This window comes from Danio rerio, chromosome 8, assembly GCF_049306965.1.
Source record: "Danio rerio strain Tuebingen ecotype United States chromosome 8, GRCz12tu, whole genome shotgun sequence".
In the NCBI taxonomy this organism is placed as follows: domain Eukaryota; kingdom Metazoa; phylum Chordata; class Actinopteri; order Cypriniformes; family Danionidae; genus Danio; species Danio rerio.
Window position 1 is genome coordinate 48,472,627 of NC_133183.1, and position 24,222 is coordinate 48,496,848.

Sequence of the window (24,222 nt, forward strand, 5' to 3'; positions counted from 1 at the left end):
TTTAAATTAACCTCATTTAAAAGTCAACACCCACCAAGTAGTTGTGTTTTAAAGATATCTAAGGGACTATATGCACAGCTAGTGTTTTTCAGCCAATGATGAACTTTCAGTAAAAGGTTAATGTCACTTTTTTTCAGTTTCACAAGGTTCCTTTTACAGAATTAATGTTGTAATGAAATTACAATACATTCAGTTAAATAGTCTTAAGCATCCGTTTAGTTGTTCAGTTGTTAAAATAAGATGAAAGTTTAAATGCAAGCGCTGTCATTAGCAGCAGGCGAGCGCAGAAACTTCTTTGCAAGTACTGGGGTAAAATTAATTTCCCTTTTAAAGTTTGGTCTGATGCCTACTTTATATCATATCTCAGCCAGGCAGTGAAGATTTCTGTTTTTTTTTGTGTGTTTTTTAAAAAAAAAATCTGATCTTAAACGTGTCGATTTTGTGTGGGATGACAATTCACCAGAAGCCCTGGGGCTGGCTGTCTGAAATTAAAAGTCTATGTGCATATACACAGACTATTTCTAAAAAAATCTATCTAAACAATAGTCCAAAACAGACTAAGTAGATTAGACAGACTTCACATGTAGTCATTCCATCCTGTCTATTTGAGGACTAGTAAAATTTTGCACTATTGTTATAGACATCTTTTGGATTTTCACTAACAGACATTCTTTAGACATGTTTCAGTCAGGACGCCTATGTTTAGAATTTCAAAGTGCAAGTTTTTAGAAATGAATCTCTGAACATACAAATGCTTGATTAGGTAAAAATGATGTGCGTGTTACACATTCCGTCTGTAACTTAAGCCTGAACTACTATCGCCAACTGGTCTACAAATCAAAACAATTCTCTCAAAGACTGTTTACATGGACATCAGTAATCTAACTATGCCTTAATCTAAATAAGACAATAATACGATTAAGGTGTTTACATGAGTCGAACATGTATGTAATATTTTTGAATGTTCCTTTCATGATCCAGTTTTACATGTTATATCGCATAGATTAATTAACGTCATTGCATCACCATGCTATCCACATTTCTTTAGAATTTCATGTATTTTCGGGTGTTTTATATTTAATTTGTTGACTTTATCTGCAGTTCAGCAGCTTCACTTCGATTCAGGAACATTTTATTCATCCATCCGTGACCTGTGTGTATGAACCATACTGTCGCAAATCGTGTTGAAAAGACGATGGTAATAGTTTGATTAAGGTGTTTACAGGTTGTACTGGTAAAATCGGCATACTCCACATCGTCACTTTGAAATTCTAAGATTCTATCTGCATCCTGAATGATTTTGAGACTTTGAGCTTCAAAGTTTTTGCAGTACATAGTAATCAGTATGTGTGTAACATTTGTTTTTTAAATAATAAATGTAAACAACTTATAAAAAGACATCCCATAATGTAAATAAGTTGTCATTTAATAAGTATATATGAACGATAATAAGAATATAATGACAATAACTCCATTTTGTCAAAAATGTCAGATAGAATTAAGATGTAATTCTAAGGTGATGACATGTCTTAATTAGATTTTTGTTTAGTTTGATTATGACCTATAAGGAATAAATTAATAAAAAAATCGCTGTTTACATAGTATACTCTTAATCATTGTCTTAATCGTTTTAAAATGAGATTATCGGTGTTCATGTAAACGTACTCATTGTTGCACATGACCTTTCCTTTTTTAGTTGCTAAATCCACACTTGGAATTTAAAAATATTGATTACCATCAGACATTTTAATTGTTGTTTACCATTTTTGCATGGTAGTTTTGCCCTTTTAAGGTTAAAATCAGTACTGCATAGAGATAGATGACCAACAAGCCTTTTGTGTCCAAAAAAAAAAAAAAGAAACATTTGCAGGATCTGTGTGAGGACGAGTTTATAGCTTGTAAATTTTGATTTAGTGGCCAATTCATATGAATTTGTTCCTCATTCACAAATTTTAGGATGGTTTGCTCATCCACCAATGACAGTTTGGTTTAGGGATGTGCTTTTGGGTCATGCCTCCTTTTAAAATTTGTTTTCATACTAATGAAATCTTTGGAATTTGCACAGATTAGCCACTTTTCTGATGATGTACATCTAAAATAGTTTTGTTTTCTCAGGCTGAGGAATATTCATTTTGTTAGGAATAGTCTCTTTTTTTGAATAAAAATTAACTCCCTATGAATAAACCTGTAATATTTTAGTCTTTATTTACTTATTTATTTATTTATTTATTTATTTGTACGGTTATGTACCCTGACTTGGTCACATTTACAGACATGTTTTGTGTTAATATGAGCTTTGAAGATTTTCAACATGAAACCCCCAGGAACTTCATTACACAAACAAAGAACCCGTACAATAGAATCAGGCACCAAAAAGACCCCTGATAATAAATCATCTTTTCTACACACAAAAGGAATAAATAAGCTTGGTAAAATCATAAATATCAAAGAAACATTTCCCCATCAACAAAATAAAATAAAATAAATAATAAATACAGGGAGTCTTTGTGCAACTTTGTGCATTGTGGTCCATGTTGATCATTAGCCTGAAAGGTCTGTTGCTTCTGAATGTATCCATTTTTCACGACTGAGTCTCTGAAGGTCCACGAATGGTGAGATGGACTGGCGTTCAGTATCCTGCAGGATAGCCGCCTTTCCTGGGGTCACATTCAGCACAGAGTTTGTCCCCTTGCCGCACGATGGCCTGGACCACTGCACCTGGTGTCCTCTGTAGCTCTGTTACGTGATTCTTCTGTTCCAAGCCATCAAGAACACTCTATAGTAGGTATGGAGATGGTTACAATCACACACACACATTAAAAAAAAATAATATGTAATTGAATTATATGCTTATCTTATCTTGCTGGGTTTAGACTACACACATCCACTGTGTTCTATTTGGAAGGGCTCATCCTTACACCCTAATCCCTTTGAAGGGTTTACCCTCTGGGGTGACAGCTTTAAAGGGATTAGGCCATAGAGATGATCCCTTCCGCAGTGTGCAACACCAAACAACTTCCCTGTGCAAAGGATCGCGGGGGCTTTAAGAGTCACCTTCAGTTGTAACCTTTGGAATCTTTTAATCTAAAGGGCCATTCGAAGTGGCCATTTAAGTTACACTTAAATACACTATATATTGTGTTAATGAACATACAGTCTATTGATATTGTGGGCACTTTAAAATACTGTGAACAATTAATTACTTTTAGATACATTTGTTATATTAATGAATGTGTATCACAGGAGCAAATTCTTGCAGACTTAATAGGCTGTTTTCAAAAGTTCATACTTAGATGATGATTGATTGGCATGTTTGGCATGCTGTCCCAGAAAAGAGCCGTGAGCTCATAAGTTCCTCTAACGTAGGGCTCCCTCCCTTTTGCAAGGCGAGAGGGAAGTTTGAGCTCAGGTAGATCTCGAGAACTCCCTTGCTGTAGTAGCTAATGAACAGATTGTGATTGCTCTAAAGAGATAATAACTCACTAGGAGCATGTCTACGGTGCCAATTTGGATTAGTCAATTAACTTAAGTTGCATGTTTTTGGACAGTGGAAGGAAAGAGGGGAAGCAGGGGAAAACCTACAAGAGCATGGGGGGAACGTGTAAACTCTGTCGGCTGGCTTGGTAAGGATTAAAACCAGTGACGTTCTTGCTGTGAGGCAACAGTGCCAACCACTAGGCCACCATGCCAACCATCTTGGAAAGGAGGAGGAGTAGGCGTGGAAGAGGACATTTTACAAAATGAAAATGGCTGTGATATATTTATAGTGGCTTAGGAATCGTCTGATTGGTGAACCATAAACTGGATGATGCAGTACCAGCTGCAAGCAATCACAAGCACGTGATCCTCTTAAAATTTGTTTATAAATAAACCACTTATTTTTTAGACAGCATTTTCAAATGGTAGTCTGGACTAATGTGCTGAAATATTGACTAAAATTTTTGTGTCCTTTTAAAGGTCAATTGGTTGTTAAAATAGATCTCCTTTTGTTAATGGTATTTAATTAAGCTAAAGTGATCTTTTATTAATCTTATCTGATGTTAATTTCTTAGTTAATGACCAATAACTATAACGAAAAGCCAAAATCATTTTATTAAATGTGGACAAATTAATTGAGTTAGTAACTATTAAAATTCAGTTGGATTTTTTTTAAAGCGAGTCTTTTTAATCAGTTAACTAACATTCACTAATAAGCCTTTGTTGTAAAGTGCTACCTATTGAACTAGTTGTCTATAACTCTTTAATTTGGTTGAAACATTTGTTCACTCTGAACATGTACAGTATACAATAAAGCAATACATTAAGTGTTTGGGGTTATACCTGTTACCTTTTTTTGTCAATGTTAATAATGTTTTGTCTTATGTCGATATAGTGATAATGCTATTCTGATAAAATCTTCAGCAATTGCAACAAGATTAATTACACCGTCATTAACCACGACACGGGCTCAGTGGTTGGCAATGTCACCTTACAGCAAGAAGGCTACTGGTTTAAGTCCCGGCTGGGCCAGTTGGCATTTCTAAGTCGAGTTTGCACATTCTGCCTGTGTTCACGTGGATTTTCTCCACAGACCAAAGGCATGCTAAATTGATATCATTTATGTGTGTGTGTGTGTGTAAATGTGAGAGTGATGTGTGTTTTCCAGTACTGGGTTGCGGCTGGAAGGGCATCTGCTGCATAAAACCAACACAATCTCACGGGAATTCGTAACTTTTTGCTTTAGTGGCTAATTCGTATGAATTCGTACGATCTAATTCGCACAATTTGGTACAATTTGCTCATCCCCCAGTGACGGTTGGGTTTAGGGGTGGGGTTTGGTGCCACACCTCCTTTTTAAAATCAGCCATTTTGTACGAATTCGTACGAATTAGCCACTAAATTGGCAAAACGTAAAATACTTACGTTTTCTCGTGAGATCAGGCTGATAAAACATATGCTGGAAGGTCATTCCTTCATGAATAATTAAATAAAACAAATCAATAGCGTGGAAGCCAGCATTTTACAGTGCTCTTTTGTTCCCCCGTGTCTGAAAGATGTGTATGGAAGAGCTTCTGTTCTTCTATTTAATAAAGCCTGTCATGAAGGACTGACAACCTTTAGCCTTTCCACTAGTACATACTACATACCAGGGATTCTCAACCGGTTTCCGTCGCCCACTCTTGGGTCTCAGCGATCCTGCAGGTGGGCCGCGACATCTAAATTAGCCCAACTCTCAATATTATGCTATAATTTTTACATTTCATTATTAATGTTCTATATTAAAATGATTGAGGTAATGCACTTTCTCCTCTGATTGATTACTTCAAACTCGGCACAAAAACAGCCTCATGATCGTGTCTGCAACTAATAAGTCTGGTCATTCACAAACAATGTGAGAAGTTAAAGTGAAAGTCTCTCTTTGTGTATTTTTGTGTGAAGTTATCCAAAGTAATGTTAGCGATCCCCCAACACTATCCAGCTGCAAACTTAACCACCATCAGATCAACACATTTGAACAGATTTATGGTGTTTACTGTATTTTACATGGGTCTGTATATTTTTGAATAGTAGATATTTAATACTAGATATTCCGTCAGTAAAGTTTAAAACAGAAGATAGTCTTTTGCAATCTCCCTGTTGACCTGTAGTTATCTCTGAATATATATATAGTTTTAATATATTATGTAGTTTTAGTTTTATATTCAATTACATTTAAATACAATTATATTTTTTTCATAAAATGCTGATAATAGAAAATAAAAGAGGACACGGCAAATGTATAACATATATACTTGTTAATAAATAAAGGATTAAATGAGCATTTCAAACTAACAGGTGGGCTTTCAAATATATTGATTGGAGAAAGAAGTGGGCCCCGAAGTGAAAAAGGTTGAGAACCCCTTGTGTGATCAATGATCTATGATGTCAAATGAGCTACTATTGTGTAGTCTAAGCCCAGTATTAAATAGAGTTCGGAAGTCAAGTAGAGGAACCCACCTGCTCAAAGTCCTGTTCCACGACGGTCATGTTGGGGTTGAGTTGGTTATGGACTCTGGGCTCTGTCACTGCTTTTTTCAGGTCATAGTTAAAGAACAGCGAGTTTAGGATCACCTGTTAGAAGTGAGATAGCAGAGCTGAAAAGACGTGTATGTATATCAAAACAGTTTTGGTAAAGTTAATAATAAGAAGTAGGTTTACAACAACATTAAGTGGGCACCTTGATGTCAAAACAACATCAAACTGAAAATGGATTTGATGTCAAAACCATATCCACACACTGATGCCATTTTGTCCAACAAAATAATGACCAAAAATTGTTATAATGTGAAAAAGCTTCAATTCCAAATTTACAATAGATTTTGTATCGCCACACAGCATGTAAATCTTAATCACAAAATGACATCAAATTGACATCTAACATTGACATCAGAAAACCTGTTAATTACAGGACAGCTCTGTAATCGATTTGTTTTGTTTTTTGACTTAAGTGTTACAGTAGATGTCAATTTGATGTCATTTTGAGATCAAGGCTGTCAACTAACATGAAATCGATTGAAATTTCTAATGTTTTTTAACATAATTTTTACATTAAGGTGCCCAATGAAGGATTTACAATATACTTGCATGATTTATTGTTCAGAAAACTTGAACATTAACATATTCAGAACATTTTATTCACCCTCTGTCAAAACTATTTACACTCAAAAAAATTGACATTTTCTGTTTGTTCAAAGTACCTATTTAAATTGAGCTGAATCACACAATTCTTGAGAGTTTTTGCAACAACTTAATTGTTTTATGTTTAAGCCACTTAAATTTATAAAAGAAACTAATAAGTTAACTTAATTCCTTCATGTTGTCCCAACACAAATCGATTGTGTAGAATCCAGCATTTTCGTTCAGTGTATACGTAGGCAAATGCCTCATTTGACCGCTCAAGACAAGTTGACGAGCTGACCATCTTAAAGTAGTTGATTTATCATCACCTACAGTTAATTAAAAACAAAAAAAGGTCTGATGCCACAACACGAGCTAACCTTTCATGAGTAATAATGTGCTGGTTTGTGTTTTTAAAAGTCACAGATATGGATATTCAAACAAATAAGTAAGCATTTACATAGATGTACTAGATAAGTAGATAACAGTGCTGCGTTATATCTTTCCATGTTACGGCAGCAAAGTTTCTAGCCATCTACATAGAAAATAGCATCTTTTCATTTTCCATTATGAATCATGCTTTACATAGGAAAATGATCAAACTCTTGTTTTTAATTTTTAGATTGAGAAGGTACTAGTCCAATCCAATTTATTGATTTATGCCAAGATAAAAATGCTCTCACCAGACCCAGAGATTGGCTAAATGGATTGGTAAAATAAAAGGTAAAACTGTACTGTATACCTTGATAAACAGTAAAAAAAAAAAAAGTACAGTGTTTCTTTAAGGCAGGTGTTTTCTGTTGGAAAGATTAACTTGTTTTGGTAATAATTGTTTACCTCTACACTCACTGGCCGCTTTATTAGGTACACTTTACAAGTAACGGGTTGGACCCCCTTTTGTATTCAGAACTGCCTTAATCCTTTGTGGCGTAGATTCAACAAGGTACTGGAAATACTCCTCAGAGATTTTGAGCTGAACAAAATAAACAATGCTTAGGAAGGCTGTGGTGTTGACATGATTCTCAATTGATACTACTTGACCCAAAGTGTCCCCGCCACCACCAGCAGCCTGATCTGTTCATATAAGGCAGGATGAATCCATGTTTTCATGTTGTTGACAACAAATTCTGATAATACCATCTGAATGTTGCAGCAGAAATCGAGACTCATCAGAACAGGCAACATTTTTCCAATCTTCTATTATAGGAGTGACACTCGGTGTGGTCTTCTGCTGCTGTAGCCCATCTGCCTCAAGGTTCGATGTGTTGTACGTTCAGAGATGCTCTTTTGCATCTCTCGGTTGTAACGAGTGGTTATTTGAGTTACTGATGCCTTTCTATCAGCTTAAACCAGTCTGGCCATTCTCCTCTGACCTTTGGCAACAACAAGGCATTTGCGCCCACAGAATAGCCGCTCACTGGATATTTTCTCTTTTTCAGAACATTCTCTGTAAACTCTAGAGATGGTTGTGTGAAAACCCCAGCAGATCAGCAGTTTCTGAAATACTCAGACCAGCCCGTCAGGCATCAACAGCCATGCCACATTCAAAGTCACTTAAATCACATTTCTTCCCCATTTTGATGCTGTGCTTAAAACCATAGCCGATAGTCTTGACCATGTCTACATGCCTAAATGCATTGAGTTGCTGATATGTGATTGGCTAATTAGAAAATTACGTTAACGAGCAATTAAACAGGTGTACCTAATAAAGTGGCTGGTGAGTTTAAATTACATTCCATATGCATATTAAGTAATCCAAAGAACCCAAGAAGCTAGCACCTACAAAACTGAATGTCCAGTAGCTTGTATTATTGTTTAGGTATAGCAAAAGTACAATTGACAAGCACACTTTTGAAGACAACTTTAAAATGAAGAAATTCACATAAACTCAATCTATGTATGTAAATGGTTACCAGAGCGGTAGCTGTGGTGATTTTCGTCCCACCTGAGGCCCCGACCACCATTTTGACTCTGTTGTGTTTGTCAAAAATGATTGTGGGGCACATTGATGAAAGGGGTCTTTTACCTAGACAAGAAAGAAGAAGAAAAAAAAAGAAGAATGTTAAGAAGTGTCATTGTTTGAATTTGATCTCTGTGCTTATAAAGAGGGAAAGGATAATTATTTGTCATTCTCACTCACTGGCTACTCTATTATATACACCTCTTTAACTCACAAATGCACATATCAAATCAGTGGTGGACAAAGTACACAAGTAAAGCACTTAAAAGTACAGAAATTAGAATTAGAAAGTCCTCATTTTAAGTTTTACTTGAGTCTTGAGTTACTTAGAGTACAAATTGATTTTGACATGATTTATATTTGAAAGCTTAGCTTTTATATCCAAGTTTTTTCTACTGTATTTTTATGTAATCAACTATTAAATGTACTTACTGATTTGTTTGGCAAGAAAGTTTAACTACCAAAAACTTGTCATGCTCTAATAACTTACTAATAATTAAAGTGTGCGTACAAGTGAAAATAGCTATATATATATATATATATATATATATATATATATATATATATATATATATATATATATATATATATATATATATATATATATATATATATATATAAAACTAAACAAAAAAATGACACTTTGTGCTGACATATGTAAAAGGCTGAAATGCAAAATAAGTATAGTCATGCGTGTTAAAAAATATCTTATTACACAGAGTAGTTTAAGAAGTGCATTCACACAATATACCTTAGTGCGGTATATTTTACATCTACTTATTGATTTTTTCTTGTTTATGGTGATTGGTTAAGTGGAGTAATCCATCCTGTGACTCCCATCTAATCAAATTGCGGATAGAAATATCATATCGGCGACGCGGTGGAGCAGTAGGTAGTGCTGTAGCCTCACAGCAAGAAGGTCGCTGGTTTGAGCCTTGGCTGGGTCAGTTGCCGTTTCTTTTTGTCCGTAGCGTGTGAGTGTGAATGAGTGTGTATGGATGTTTCCCAGAGATGGGTTGCAGTCGGAAGGGCATCCGCTGCGTAAAACATGCTGGATAAGTTAGCATTTCCTTCCACTGTGGTGACCCCGAATTAATAAATTAACTAAGCCGAAAAGAAAATGAATGAACAAATGAAATATCATATCACAGAAAGACCAACCTCAAGGCATGGACACTTTATGCAAACACGTACAGTGTGGAAGCATTAAAAGTGTCTAAGAAGATTTAAAATCATTCAAATTTAACCAAGAGATCATTTAAGATGAAAGATGACTACTGAATGATGACTGAAATTGCCAATTGCCTTAAAAAAATAAATGCACTACAGAATGTAGTGTTTTAAACACATTTGCAAGTTTCATGTATTCTATCAGTACTGCATGGATTTGCAGTGCAATCTGCTGGACGCTCACTGCTTGTTACTCTGGGTTCAAAGTGTATAACCTAAGTATTAAAATATCATCACAGATAAATTTTGGTATTTTTTATTACAGTAAAAAAACCTTGGATAACACTATATAATAGCTACACACTATGAATAGGATACACAGAATTCATGTAAACTTGCTTCTGTTGGCTTATTATCGCATACATTAATGAAACTTGTTTTTACATTAATCTCACATTTTGAATGTATTGTCAGTGAATGCAAATAATTTAACTTACATTTAGAAAAACCTAAAAACGCCTCTGATGTAAGCTACCTTATTATTTAGCAAGGCATTCAAGTGAATTAAATTTGTTCAATATTCACTATACTCACTACTCTTAAGTGCTTTTTACTGATACTTTTTACTATAGATATGTCACGATCGCCAGCGATCATTTACGTACGTGACATTACAACGTGTTTTCCTTGTCTTGTTTTCCCATGTTTTGACTCTCGCCTAGTTTGTCTTTTTGTCCTTGTCTTCCTTCAGCCTTCTGACCTCTCGTCTGTTATTGTACTACGATTTTGGACTGCTTTTATACATCTGTTTGCACCCGTGTTGACCATTGCTTGCCTGACTGCGTCAATAAACCTGCATTTGGATCCAAACTCTGTTGTCAGTGTCACTCCCCAGGTTACAGAAGACTCAACCATCAGAGTGAGTGTGTGTGCAGCTTAAGTGGTGTGTGTAATCAGTCCTTGACAATCCTCCGGTGGTGCGTGTGTAATCAGTCAGAATGAGGAATCATATGTGTGAGCGGAGTGCATGTATGAAAATGCAGTCCATGAATGGCGGATTTGTAGTCCATAAGCGATTGAGTGAATTCCAGCGATCCAAGGGGTTACGATCGCTGATGATCGTGACAAGATACCTCTTACACTTAATTCTTTGACAAGGTACTTGTACTTGAGTATGATTTTAAAGTATTCTTTCCACCACTGATAGAGCGGCCGGTGAGTGTATTTTAAGCTTCGAACTTGAAAACACCTGGCTGAATGAAGTTGTTGGGTGAAGGGGGAACACCAAAACCATTGGTTATGTAAGGAGAGCTGAAATCATCCATCTCATCATTAAAAATAATGCCAGTTGAGCGTGACATCACCTTTGAGCCAAAACTGTGAAAGAGAGAGAAAATAAAACTCAAGACAATCAGATCAAAATAAAGGGAACAGAAATAAACTATTCCACCTGAGGTCCAATTACAGTTTTTTGGGATCAACAACAAACAGTTTTTATGTTTTCTCAGGAATTGAGACTAACATACAACCAACAGTGCTTTAAAAAGTAATCCATATAGAAATCTGATATATATGGCAATATATACCAATCATATGTAAACAGACATTTTAGCAATATTTTAAAATATATGTTGCATATATGATATATTAAATGTGAAATCCCAATGTGAACTTATATGTAATTTACATATATTTGCTTGCATCATGTTTCTATATGAGGACTGAGAACCATTTTTCTTACTAAAGGTTGATGGTGCTGGTTGCAGCCACTGCGCTCCCATCCTCTGCGATGACTGACAGGTGAGCTGTTCCGTGGTTATCGGGTACAAAGTATTCTGGATCATAGTAGCTGTCTGGGTGAGTAGTGTCATCTGTTATTTTACTCCTGATGTTGTCTGCAAAGTAGTCTGAGGTCATGTTGTGGATGAGCTGAGAAAGGAGATAATTGAAAAGAGATTTACAAGAGGCCATTGAACTCACAGGTGCATAAAATCTGTACTGTTAGAAGCCTTGGGAAAATACTGTCTGCTAACAGACATTATTATAAAGGCCTCTTTAAACCACTTGACAGATCTTGAGTTAAATTGCATGAGATCACCTTTAAATCCTTTTGTGCGGCACACAACTAAATTGAAATATGTGGAAATAGTGAGACTCACGTCTGTGATGTTGAGGTAACGTGGGTCTCCTAATTTACTCCTCTTAGCATAAGCAAAGCGAAACGCCTCTACGATACGATGATAGGTCAAAGTCTTCTTTTCTGCTGTGGACACACTGTGGTCTGAGAAGTTGAAACCTTAAAAACAAAGGTTGAATCCTTAATGAACATGATCACACAAATTGTGTTTCTAATTGTGTATTTGTAAATTACAAAAGAATAAAGCAGTTCCTGAAAACTCTGAAATACTGAAATGGCAGCCCAGAGTCCTGACCTAAACCTGACTGAAAATCTCTGGAAAACCTTTGGACATAATTAATAAACTCACTACAATAATCAAACTATGAAACAGTGTAAGCAGATCAGTGTGAGAGAGAATTGATGTCTGTGAGAGACTTAGATTAGTGATGACCTGTGGCCAAAGATGTGCTGAAGTCATTTGTAAAATTGTCCTTCATTGACCATTCGCTAAGCCACACTCAAAAACCGCCACCCACCAATCGTGGCTTAGCAACTGTAGCTATGTGCAGGGGCTCTGTCAAGCTTTCGAGCGGGGGAAACAAGCCAAAGCGTTGTGCATATGAATTGTGCATCCGGTATCGTTAAAGTTTAGACGAGGTGGTGGAATTTTTTCTCTTTTCAAAACCCAAAACCCAAGGGGAGAAATGCCAGTGTGGATCAAGCTGTGTGAGGGGCACTAAAGGAGCGGAGCTAAGTTGGTTTTGTTTTCGATATTCACATATAGTGATAGACCGACAGCACTAACTTACACACCTTCTACCCTAAACAGATCTAAACTGTGTTTCCTACAAAAAATACAAAGCAGGTTTTTTTTTCTTAGTGGTCTTTTTCTTTTTTTTTTCCACTCGATATTATGAGCACTGCTCTGTTTAAGCCCTCGCCATAGTAGTCATAGTAATAGCAATCATATTTCCATCTTTTTCAAACTACAAATATTTTAAATTACATATCAACAGAACAAAACAGAGAAGTGATCACAATTCATTCCGCTCTGGCGACCCCTGATTAATAAAGTGACTTAGTTGAAAAGCTGAAATGAATGAATGAATGAATAAAAACAGTTGTTCTTGTACTATTTTCATTCACAAAACTTTTTTTTTTTTTGTATGCAATGTACTATTTTTGAATGAATTGTAGAATTTTGTGTAAAGGATGAGATTAATTACAGAAAAAACCATGTGGGTAATCACCATTAAAAAAGTTATTAGTGCTCAGCAATAGAAAATATGTCTCTTGGCCATAAACTCATTCTATGTGAATGTTTCCTTAGGTGCTGTTTCCAAATGATTTTTTGTTTTCCAAATTTTTTTATAGTTTTTCTATGTAAGCATTCGCCAGATTAACATGTTTGACCATTGTGCTCGTCTTATGCATGACACTGTGATAAAGAAGTTTAAGGGATCTCAAAAACCTTACTTTTCCCCATTTACACACATTGAATGTTTGCGTTTTAAAAACAGAAGACACAGCCACAGTCCAACCCAGGCTCATTGAAAATCTGTGCCTCAGAATACATTTTTGCAAATGTACCTTTTGTTACACGTTTCAGATGATGAACCCACTAGGGGGCACTGTATACTTTTTTTGCAAATCTAAAACCTGAATACTTAGTATACATTTTGTTATAAGTTATGGAAACATGCTTCATGTACACCTTCAAGAGAAAGCAGGGGCTACTCATACATCACCTAGCAAACCACCGACCTACTCCCTTCCCTAAAATCAAATAATAGTTTTTTTTTTCTTTCAAAAGCAAACGTAAGTGACAAGTACACTGCGACCACAAAGTTTTACTTTTTTCACATAGCTTTTATCTCTGTTGTGCAATTTTGCTTGACCTCAAACCAATTGTGTCACAAGTATAACGCTGTGCAAAGTGAACTGCTAAGCAAACTGACCACATCAGAAAAGTTATGGAGATAATATGACTGTGCAGTTTACACTTTGCTAAATTGCATCATAATATATTGTTCAATTAATATTGTTGTTGTTTTATCCAATTTTGTTTAATTGCATTTATTTATAATTGCATTTTGGCACTCCTTTTATTTAGCAATGTTTAAAGTTTACAATTATTTTATTTTTTTAGAAAACATTGCAAACATGTATTGTTCAGTTGAGACTGAATAATTTATAACAGATTTACAAATAGCCCTCACTTTAGATCAGGTCACAAAACTACATGAAATGAAGTTAATAAAGCATTTATTAACATAGTAACCATTACTACATGCCTAAATAATACAATAAATAAATGTTGATTTCTATAGTTTATTAATCATTTACTTGTTCTGAATGTTTCTAAAAGTCACCAGCTACTCTTAAATACAAATGGATGGCACAAAATGCAATACTGAATTTAATAATGAACAACTGTTAAGCAATAGAGTTTGAAAATACAATCATTAAGCACATTATACGTGTGCTTGTCAAGAATACAACATTTGTAGCTGTATTTATAAACTGCTTACTAACATCTATTAATGTAGTTAACACTTAACAGATAATGAAATAACTATTTGCTAATGCTTAATAGATGATGCATAGTGTGTAGTTATTATAAAATGTCACCTAAGGTTTTTGTACTGTAATATACAACACCAAGCCAGACAATATATCCCTTTAAACTATAACAAATGCTAATGAAAGTCACTTTTTCAAACTTTTCAACATCAATAGTTGTTGGAAGAAAGGTCTCATAATACAATTTAAAACTGTAAATAAATTTGGGAAAATAAAATAATAAAATTATGAATCACAAAATACAGAAAACTGCTAATTTTAAGGATATTTTTTATAATGCAGTATTGCCAGTATGAGCCTGTGTTTGAAAAGTCCGAAGGCAGAGTTAAAAGAAAATATAAGCACTGGAGGGCATCTTGCCATGACTTTTCCTTCATTGTTGCGTTTTTAGAACACTTTGTCAGCTTACATTAATTTGAAACTAATATAATGCGTTTCCTGGGAACAAACCCATAAGCCAGCATAAGATGAATCATATATCATTCATCTGATCATTATTGCAAAATAAACTCCTTCGGGGAAGTATAAAACCTTATCCTGCTCACACGGATGCTGTTTATTTAGCAATAATGCGCTGCTAAATGTACATTCTTTCCTCATCTATAACATGATTCTGCACGCTCGCCATCATGACTAAAGCAAATTACATAGATTTTTGGTTTACTCATCAGGACTCCACTGCTGACGCGATAGTATGTCTGAATGAATAAGTAGGCTAAATAACTCCGGTGATGGAGAATTATTACATACTGTAATACTCAATCCGGTTATCTTTCCTGCTCAAAGAACATGCTCGCTCATAGTTATCCATTATTTACTCATCCACCACAGTAATGACAAAAATCGGGTGTACTGTACATTCAGCCTGTCTATTAAGGCTGATTATTAAATGATAGTGGGTGGGTGTTAGATACAAATTATCTGAAACATACTTTACTTTTACTTAAATGTTATGTATTTAATCACATGGCAAAGTTTACTGTGTAGCTCAGTTAATTGGATAAAAATATTGCCAGGGAACCTGCACTACACTCAAAAAAAAAAAAAAAAGACGTTTGCTGTTTGGAGTTTTATCTGGAACATCTTAATTGTTTTATATTTAATCTACTTAAATTTGTAAAAACTAATAATCTAACTTAATTCCCAGGACAAAACGATTGTATGGAACTTTTTTACAGTGTCAGGCTGCCATTAGGCTCGGGATGCACAGATTTGAAGATTTTAAACGATTTGTTAACTGTCGGTTCATCTCAAAATTTACAGACAGGAATATTATTATTTGGAGCATTTATTCACAGATAAATGTCAACAGATCAACATAAAATATTTCAGGTTTTCAGACTTCAAATTCATTTACTCATCATTTACTCATTCTTTTCAAAGGAAGGTATTTTGGCAACCTGTAATCATTGACTTCCATAGTATTTGTTTTTCCTACTAGAGAAGTCAATGGTTTTCAGCTTCCTTCTAAATATCTTCTTTTGAGTGCAACAAAATAAAGGAACAAAGGTTTGGAAACACTTGAGGGAGAGTAAATAGTAAGTTAATTTTAATTTTTGGGAGACCTATCTTTTTAAGTATTTAAGTAAAAATACATGTACAGTTGAAGTCAGAATTAGTAGCCCCCCTTTGAATTTTTTTTTATATATATTTCCCAAATTAAATGTTTATCCGAGCAAGTTTAACACAGAAATTCTCTCAGTATGTCTGATAATGTTTATTCTTCTGGAGAAAGTCTTATTTGTTTTATTTTGGCTAGAATAAAAGCTGTTTTTAATTTTTTAAAATGATTTTATGGTCAAAATGATTAGCCCCTTTAAGCTATATTTGTTCGATAGTCAACAGAACAAACCATCATTATACAATAACTTGCCTAATTACCCTAACCTGCCTAGTTAACCTAATAAACCCAGTTACGCCTTTAAATGTCACTGTAAGCTGTATAGAAGTGTCTTGAAAAATTTCTAGTCAAATATTACTTACTGTCATCATGGCAAAGATCCAATAAATCAGTTATTAGAAATGAGTTATTACAACTATTATGTTTAGAAATGTGTTGAGAAAATCTCTGTTAAACAAAAAATTAAGAAAAAAAATACAATCACATGTATAAAAATATTATGGTTGGGAGAAAATATCAACACACCATAGTATCGCAAAAAATTCTGTGGAAATATTATATCAATATGTGGATGTCCATATCAAAATATTGCCAGTATTTTGTAATACTAATTGGTAGAATATCAAAATCAGTTGACAGTTCATGACAGAATATAGTGGTGTTGAGGTTTATTTTTCTCATTTTTTGTTGGTCACCTTCAGCATGCTACAAGTTAAAGAAGATGGCGGCATCATGAAAGTATGCATACAACATTATTCATCAAAACATTTCTCTGCTTGTCTGCTTGAAATTGTCATTCATGTACATTCCAGCAATAAAACTGAAGGGAGTTACACAAACTAGTCAAAATAGAATGATTTAATTTAGTTAAAAGATGTTGCCAAGTTTTCCTTTGGGGACATTATTTGAAGATGGAAAAGGTCATAAGTTTTAGGTCATAAGCAAAATTATATAGAATATTACAATATATTTAAAACTGCAATACTGTATCGTGAAACAAGTAAAAACGTAATATAATATTATAAGGATTCACAACTTTCCACATGAGAGCGCCCTCTGGCATTCAGAGCAGTTTTACAACTGAACACAACCGTGCTTCCCTGACAAGATGTGAATGACGACCACAAATATGATCGCTGGCTTTTATGATTTCACTTCAATTAATTGCCCATCCCTATTGGGTTATTAGAAATGAATGTTATAGTATAGAATCCCAATTTAAGCCTAACGTCAACTTCTCAGAATTTCCCCTGACTTTCACTGACTTAAATGCATTCAGTCCCTGAGAATTTGCTGATTCTGTGATTGTTGAATTAAGTACAAAAAATGTAGAGGAGCTTGCAATTTTTTTTAATTGCTGGAGATTTCACACAGATTTTGGCCAGAGGAAACTGTTTCAATTCCTTTTATAACAAATAACATTATATTTCTCTGTTTATTGTACTGATGGCTAAAATGTGAAATTTTAATATGATTATTCCGAAGCTGCTGTTGAAGAGATATTAGGATTATTGCTTATTTCTGTCATGTAGAATCAATCATGTGTCAAATATGATGTAGTTGGCTTTAAAAGGTTAAACTCTCTCTCTCTCTCTCTCTCTCTCTCTCTCTCTCTCTCTCTCTCTCTCTCTCTCTCTCTCTCTCTGTCTTCTAATATAAATTATAGAAACCAATGGTTCTTAAGGTCAAAAAGTAATGAAGAACTAAGATGTGTACATTTTCACAGCAAAATAACAGAAAAAAATGCAGCAAATGCAACAAATTTTAAGAACAATCATAACAAAAATCTGCAAAAACACTTCAACAATATACAACAATATTCCCAAGTAATGAAAAAAAGGAATGAAACAGCAGTGAAAAATATAGCCTAACCAAAAAAAAAAAGAAAAGTATTTTGATGAATGAGCAGAAATTACAAACAAAAATTCCTGATGTTCCATGAATTGTGCATAATATATATAAATTCAGTCACATTCTAGAAATTCTATGATCTATGGGAACCAGGATAATAATCCCAAGTGGAAACAAAGTGCTAAATGCAAAAACATACACACACTGAGGATCAATATGAGACTCACCGTCCACTATATTGAGAATCAGAGCGAGTACAGGTCCACTGGATGGAGCGTCAGGAACATTAATGGTGTATTCTCCGACAGTTAACTTCAATGGCGTCTCATTCAACACTGGCTTATATTCCCTTAGGTCCTCAAGTGTTATAATTCCTCCTGAAGTTACAAGATTAATTGATTAAAATTGGGTCACCTGACCTTCAACACATCATAACCTAAAATATCCAACCCAGACCTGCAGCTTGGATATCATCCACTATATTCTGGGCCAAGGATCCACTGTAAAACACATCCGGCCCTTCTTCTGCAATCTTCTCATAGGTGTCGGCAAGCGTGGTAAATCTAATGATATCATTTTCCTTCAGGATGTTTTTGTCTGAGTCACAGAACACTTCACTGGAGCACAGAAAGAGCACAAGTCTTTATAATTCCACTAAAAATACTACTGGAGCAGAAGCAGTTTACAGGGTAATGAGCAGGGCCAAACTGAACCTGGGGATATTTTTTAATTATTTTATTTTTTTGCGCAGAATTTTGTATAAAATCTGCCTGATTATGTGAAATGCATACATTTTGAGAGTATAGTAAACTAAAAACTTTACACATTAAGTAAAAAACAATATACAGTTGAGTTAGCAGAATTATTAGCCCTCCTGTAGCCGTCCTGTATATTTTTTGTTCCTCATTTTCTGTTGAAGGATTCAAATTTATACCTTCCAATCCATCTCAGCATGAATCAGTGTTTATCCTTTCTTCATCATCCTGTTTCTCATTATTTTTATTAAACATGATTATTTAAATGAGTATTTAACTTTGAATTGATTTTAACTAATAAATATGTTAACCCATTGCTTAATATAATAATGTTTAGTGCATTTGCCTGTCTCTTTATAACTATTTTCAGAAGCCACCAAACTAGGTCAGAGGTCACAGAGACCTTGAGTGGAACTAAGGGGTGAGGACTGGAAGCAACTGTTTCTATTGTTATTTCTATGAGTTAATACTATCTAAAATTGTCTAAAGTGATTCTGCTATTTTTACAGTTAATTATTTTCAAGTAATTCTACTTTTTATTCAAGATAGACTTTGTGTAGTAAGGATATAACTGCCTGAATGTAGATTATCCCGGTTTTTAACCAGTTTCGATAAAGACGGCTGGGAATACACTCAGCCTTGGGTGAGAAACAGAATGTACTTTAAGAATATGTGTTTTATTTGATTGTGGATCTGTTTTAAAGGTCTGAAGTCAGATCTAAATGCTAAATGCTCTAAAAACATTTATTCTTAAGATATTGTTGAGAATTGTACGGACAAACCCTACATGGAAAGTTTCCTAGTCTATCTGTGTTTTAACCTATCAGGTTAGAACACCTCTATGCATGACACAGTTAAGGACGTTATGTGGGAGTATAATTGTTATTAATTGGTTATTGTAAGCAGAGTGGCCTAGGAACTCATTGCAAGTGTTGAAGCTGGCTCCTGATGAAACTATCTTCAGCAAATTTATTTATTATTTATTTGAATCTCTGACTTCGGCTTGTCTTCATCTGACAGACTGGTCATTCTTGGGTTAAAACAGTATATAATCCCTACGCTGTTTAACTGAAAGATGTTTTCAACACATTTATAAACATAACATAATTAATGTATAAACATAAACATAACTAATTTGTAATGACTGATTTCTCTTATCTTTGTCTTGATGACAATGCATTATATTAAAGATATATCAAGGTAGTATTCAGCTTAAAGTGCAATTTAAAGGCGTAACTAGATTAACTAGGCAAGTTATGGTAATAGGCAAATCATTTTATAATGATGGTTTGTTCTGTAGACAATCAAAACTATATATTCTTTAAGGGGGATAATAATTTTGGCCTTTGGCCTGTTTTATTCTAACAGAAATAAAACATCTAAGATCTCCAGAAGAAAAAAAATATTTTAGCAAATACTTTGAAAAAAATCCTTGCTCTGTTTATCATCATTTGGGAAATATTAGGGGGGGGAAATCACAAGAGGGCTAATAATGTATCATTTGTCACTTCAATTGTGTTTCTAACTCTAACAAATTCAATCAGAACCACTTGTTTGGTAAAGTAAGTCTCTCATATAACAAAGTATGTACTAAAAATCAAAATTATTCATTTACAAACTGTATAAATCATAAACATTTGCATATTGTTCAATAATATTACTGAAATTAATACAAAAAACTTAATAAATACATAATTACACACATTTACACAAGTAAATAAAAAGCCTCAATGGTGTTTTAACCTACAGGCGTTAAACTCTGCACAGTTTAGTTCCAATCCTAATTAAACACACCTGATCAAACTATTTTAGGCTTGTTTGAAACCTGCAGGTTAAGCTGCGGTCACACTGGACTTTTCTCCCCATACACTTCCGTTCATATGCATGTGAATGCGTCAGACCGGAAGCGCAAACTCATGCATCAAGTTTCGCCGCGTAGCAAAGTTCGAGTTTGACTGCGTGAGACCAATAGAGCATCAAAACATGGACCAATCGCTCGCTTTTTTAAATGTCTAATCATCTTGTTTAATCCCGCCCCTCTTAATCCCCAGCGCTGTATGACAGAATTTCGCAAGCTCAAACTTTAGTGTGACAACAGCTTTAGTGTGTTGAAGCAGGATTGAAACTAACCTGTGCAGGGCTGTGGACCTCCAGGATGTTTGACACCCGTGGGCTAAAAAAAATCTGCATGGTTTTAAGTTTCCTTGTCGCTCTAGTAATGAGTTTGATTAGTTATTTCTAAGTGGCCACCTTGATATCAAAATGACATCAAATTGGCATAAGCATAACATCAAAAAAAAAAAAAAGTAAAAATGCATTTCTATTTGACGTAAAAAAAATAAAAAAAAAACTTGACGTCTATTTGACATCTATTGTTTGATTAAACTAATGGATTTTGTCTCTCTACAATGCATTTAAACTTACCTGATTTCAAAACGACATCAAATTGACATCTTATACAGGCATCATAATACATCAAAATCAATTATAAGACAGTCATGTTATCAATTTTTGAGGTGTTTTTGACACCAATATTAGATCTTAATTTGATGTCGTTTTGACATCAAGGTAGTCAGTTGACATTAAATCAATTAGGATTTTTGGAATTAACATCAGGGGAAATAGTTATTTACGTAGCAGTTTGATACAATTGCACACAGTACACTTGATTCTTAATGCAGAAATGTGCAGTCTGTTGTTGTCATTCATTCATTTATTCGTTTTCTTTTTCGGCTTAGCGGAATGAACGGCCAACTTATCCAGCATATGTTTTAAACAGTGAATGGCCTTCCAACTAAAACCCATTACTGGTTCCCATATATTCTCATTCACACTCATACACTACGGCCAATTTAGCTTACCCAATTCACCTATAGCGCATGTCTTTGGACTTGTGGGGAAAACCGGAGCACCCGGAGAAACGGGGGGAGAACATGCAAACTCTACACAGAAAGGCCAACTGACCCAGCTGAGGCTCGAACCAGCGACCTTCTTGCTATGAGGCGAGAGCACTTTCCACTGCGCCATCGCTTTGCCCCCTGTTATTGTTACTGTTCAGTTTCTATTTAGATGATTAGATTTAGATTAGATTTAACTTTATTTTCATTACACATGTACAAGTACAGTGCAACGAAATGCAGTTTAGGTCTAACCAGCAATGCAATAGCAGCGAGTGCAAGATACAGGTTTGTGTACATTAGATAAATCCTTACCATAATGTCATGTCACTCAGAATTGTTTCCTTGTTTTTTGCGATGGCATTAGCCAGGGCTTTGCCAACTGGAAAACCATTGCGTGCCAATTTAATACTGGGCAGAAACAGTTCCCTCCATGGCAGTCTCCCATGTCTGTTGTGTGCCATCTCATAGCCACGAATTTCCCCTGGAATAGCGATTGACAACCCTCCTGCCATGAAAACAAGAGACACCGTTAGAATCATTCCAAAGCCAAACCCCCAATAGGTTCAATGACATGCTGCTAATTTTCTGTCCTGTCTGTTTGATTATTTATTTGTAAATGCTTCAATTCAGTTGATGCAATTCAAAAAGTCTCATTAAAGGGATAATTAACCCACAAATCAAAATTCTGTCATCAATTACTCATTCTCCACTTGTTACAAACCTAACTGAGTTTCTCTTGCACATACTGTAAAAGGAAATTACAGCAATTGAGCTCAATAGAATTATGAATGTCAATGGCCGCTGGTTTTCAACATTCTTCAGAATATCTTGTTTTATGTTTAACATAAGAAAGAAATTCATGAAGTCAAGTTCATCAAGTTTAGAACCACTTGAGTGTGAGTAAATGCTGAGGGAACTATCCAAATTTTTGGTGAACTATCCCTCTAAATAAATATTTTATAATAAGAAAAAATACCAAGTATACCACTGACCATAAGAATCATGCATTTAAATAACTGATACTGAAATATTAAAGACATTTACAATTTTACAAATATATTTTTATTTCAATAAATCGTCACCTTAGAATTATAAGGTTCTATCTGACATTTTTGACAAAATTAAGTTATTGACATTCTTATTAAATGACAACTTATTTACATTATGGGAGGTTTTTTATAAGTTGTTTACATTTTAAGACTTTTTTTTATTATTATAATTTTACACGCATACTGTTTGCTTTGGAATGCAAAATCTTTGAAGCTCAATATCTCAAAATCATTCAGAAGATAGAACCTTATAATTCCAAGGTGACAAAATACCTTCAAATGTTTTAGTCATTAAAAATAGTTAGAAATGCATATTGAACTCCAAATCAGCATATTAGAACGCCTTGAAATTACATTTTGGAAGATCTTACTGACCACCAAACTCTTGAACAATATGTTTGGCATAAACCATAATGACTCAATGTGTCTCAATGTCTGTAAATATCATAAAATATCAATACATTTGACCTATAATACAGCAAGGCAAGTTTAAAGACAGATTTACCAGGATGATAGCTAAACTTAGTGTTATTTCAACACATTCTCATGCCAATTCTTAACTTTTTGTTTTTTTTAATTTAATTTACATTTTGTATGATCTCATTTGTACATTTAAATGTGTTGTATGTAAGTTTTTGACTCTTCTAAAGCATAAAAATACCATAATATCTGCAGATAAATAAGAAACATGCCAAGTGAACATTTTTGTTTATCTGAAAAACAATTCTGAAGCCAAATATTCTGCTTTGAAAATGTGTTTTCCATGCCGAAACGCTACCTTTGTTTTGGTCCCTTTAACCCGCCCAATGCCAGTTAAGCCAGTTATATTTCAGCACCCCAGGTGCCTCTGTAACTCCAAAATAAGACGCAGATTCAGAGTTCCACAAATTATACGAATATTACTAATGTAAACATTAGATGAGCAGGTTATATTGTAGATTTGCAGTGATAAGTAATTTGGCTGTTTGCACTAGACAGAACATGACAGAAATTTGAATACACACATTCAGAAGCACAGAATAGTGCACTCAGTGATCCCCAACGAAATTTTAAGCTTTATAATCTAATTAATACATATCAAACTTCTTTAACATTATAACATGTAGATGCTGAATTACTGATATGTGTTGGTTTTGAGTCTTAAGATCTACTGTTTAATTTCAGAAGGTTTATTTTATTTTCAAGATTTGAGGTGATCATCTGCTGCTATCAGTAGGATGGCAATAACTATCATGTTAAATTGCATTCAAACTCACAATGTTAGCATTTAACACTGAATACACATGAAATAAGAGCCGTTTCTAAAATATAAATTTCAGGTGTTGGTTAGAACAAAAACTCCTTTTAATATGGAGAATATTTCTTCTATCGCGTGCCATTCCTTTTATTTAGAACATGGATTAAATCAGGCTCGCTAGTCAAACTCACTCCTGTTAGTCCACAATCTGGCAACCTGTGCTTGCATTTGTTTTGATCCAGGAATGCAATACCTAGTTCAACCACTGGGTTACAATCTTACATGCTACACCTTTAATTACAATTTGCTTATCAGTCAATGAAGGGTTTGTGTTAGGGGTG

The 24,222-nt window shown here is 34.4% G+C and overlaps 1 protein-coding gene across 5 annotated transcripts in view; it reads right to left on the reverse strand.

The window, feature by feature from the left end:
• Window positions 1–421: 421 nt before the first annotated feature.
• Window positions 422–24,222, reverse strand: part of ggt1a (gamma-glutamyltransferase 1a) — a 77,939-nt gene continuing 54,138 nt past the window's right edge. For 4 of the 5 annotated variants that reach the window (XM_073909232.1, XM_073909233.1, XM_017357293.4 and 1 more), the window contains 9 exons: window positions 21,908–22,100; window positions 18,397–18,557; window positions 18,168–18,317; window positions 11,926–12,062; window positions 11,508–11,695; window positions 11,016–11,143; window positions 8,550–8,662; window positions 5,977–6,090; window positions 422–2,776 (listed from right to left, as the gene is read on the reverse strand). In XM_073909232.1, coding sequence (XP_073765333.1) covers window positions 2,630–2,776; window positions 5,977–6,090; window positions 8,550–8,662; window positions 11,016–11,143; window positions 11,508–11,695; window positions 11,926–12,062; window positions 18,168–18,317; window positions 18,397–18,557; window positions 21,908–22,100 — 1,331 coding nt within the window. In that variant the 3' untranslated portion in view covers window positions 422–2,629. 5 annotated transcript variants of the gene reach the window in all.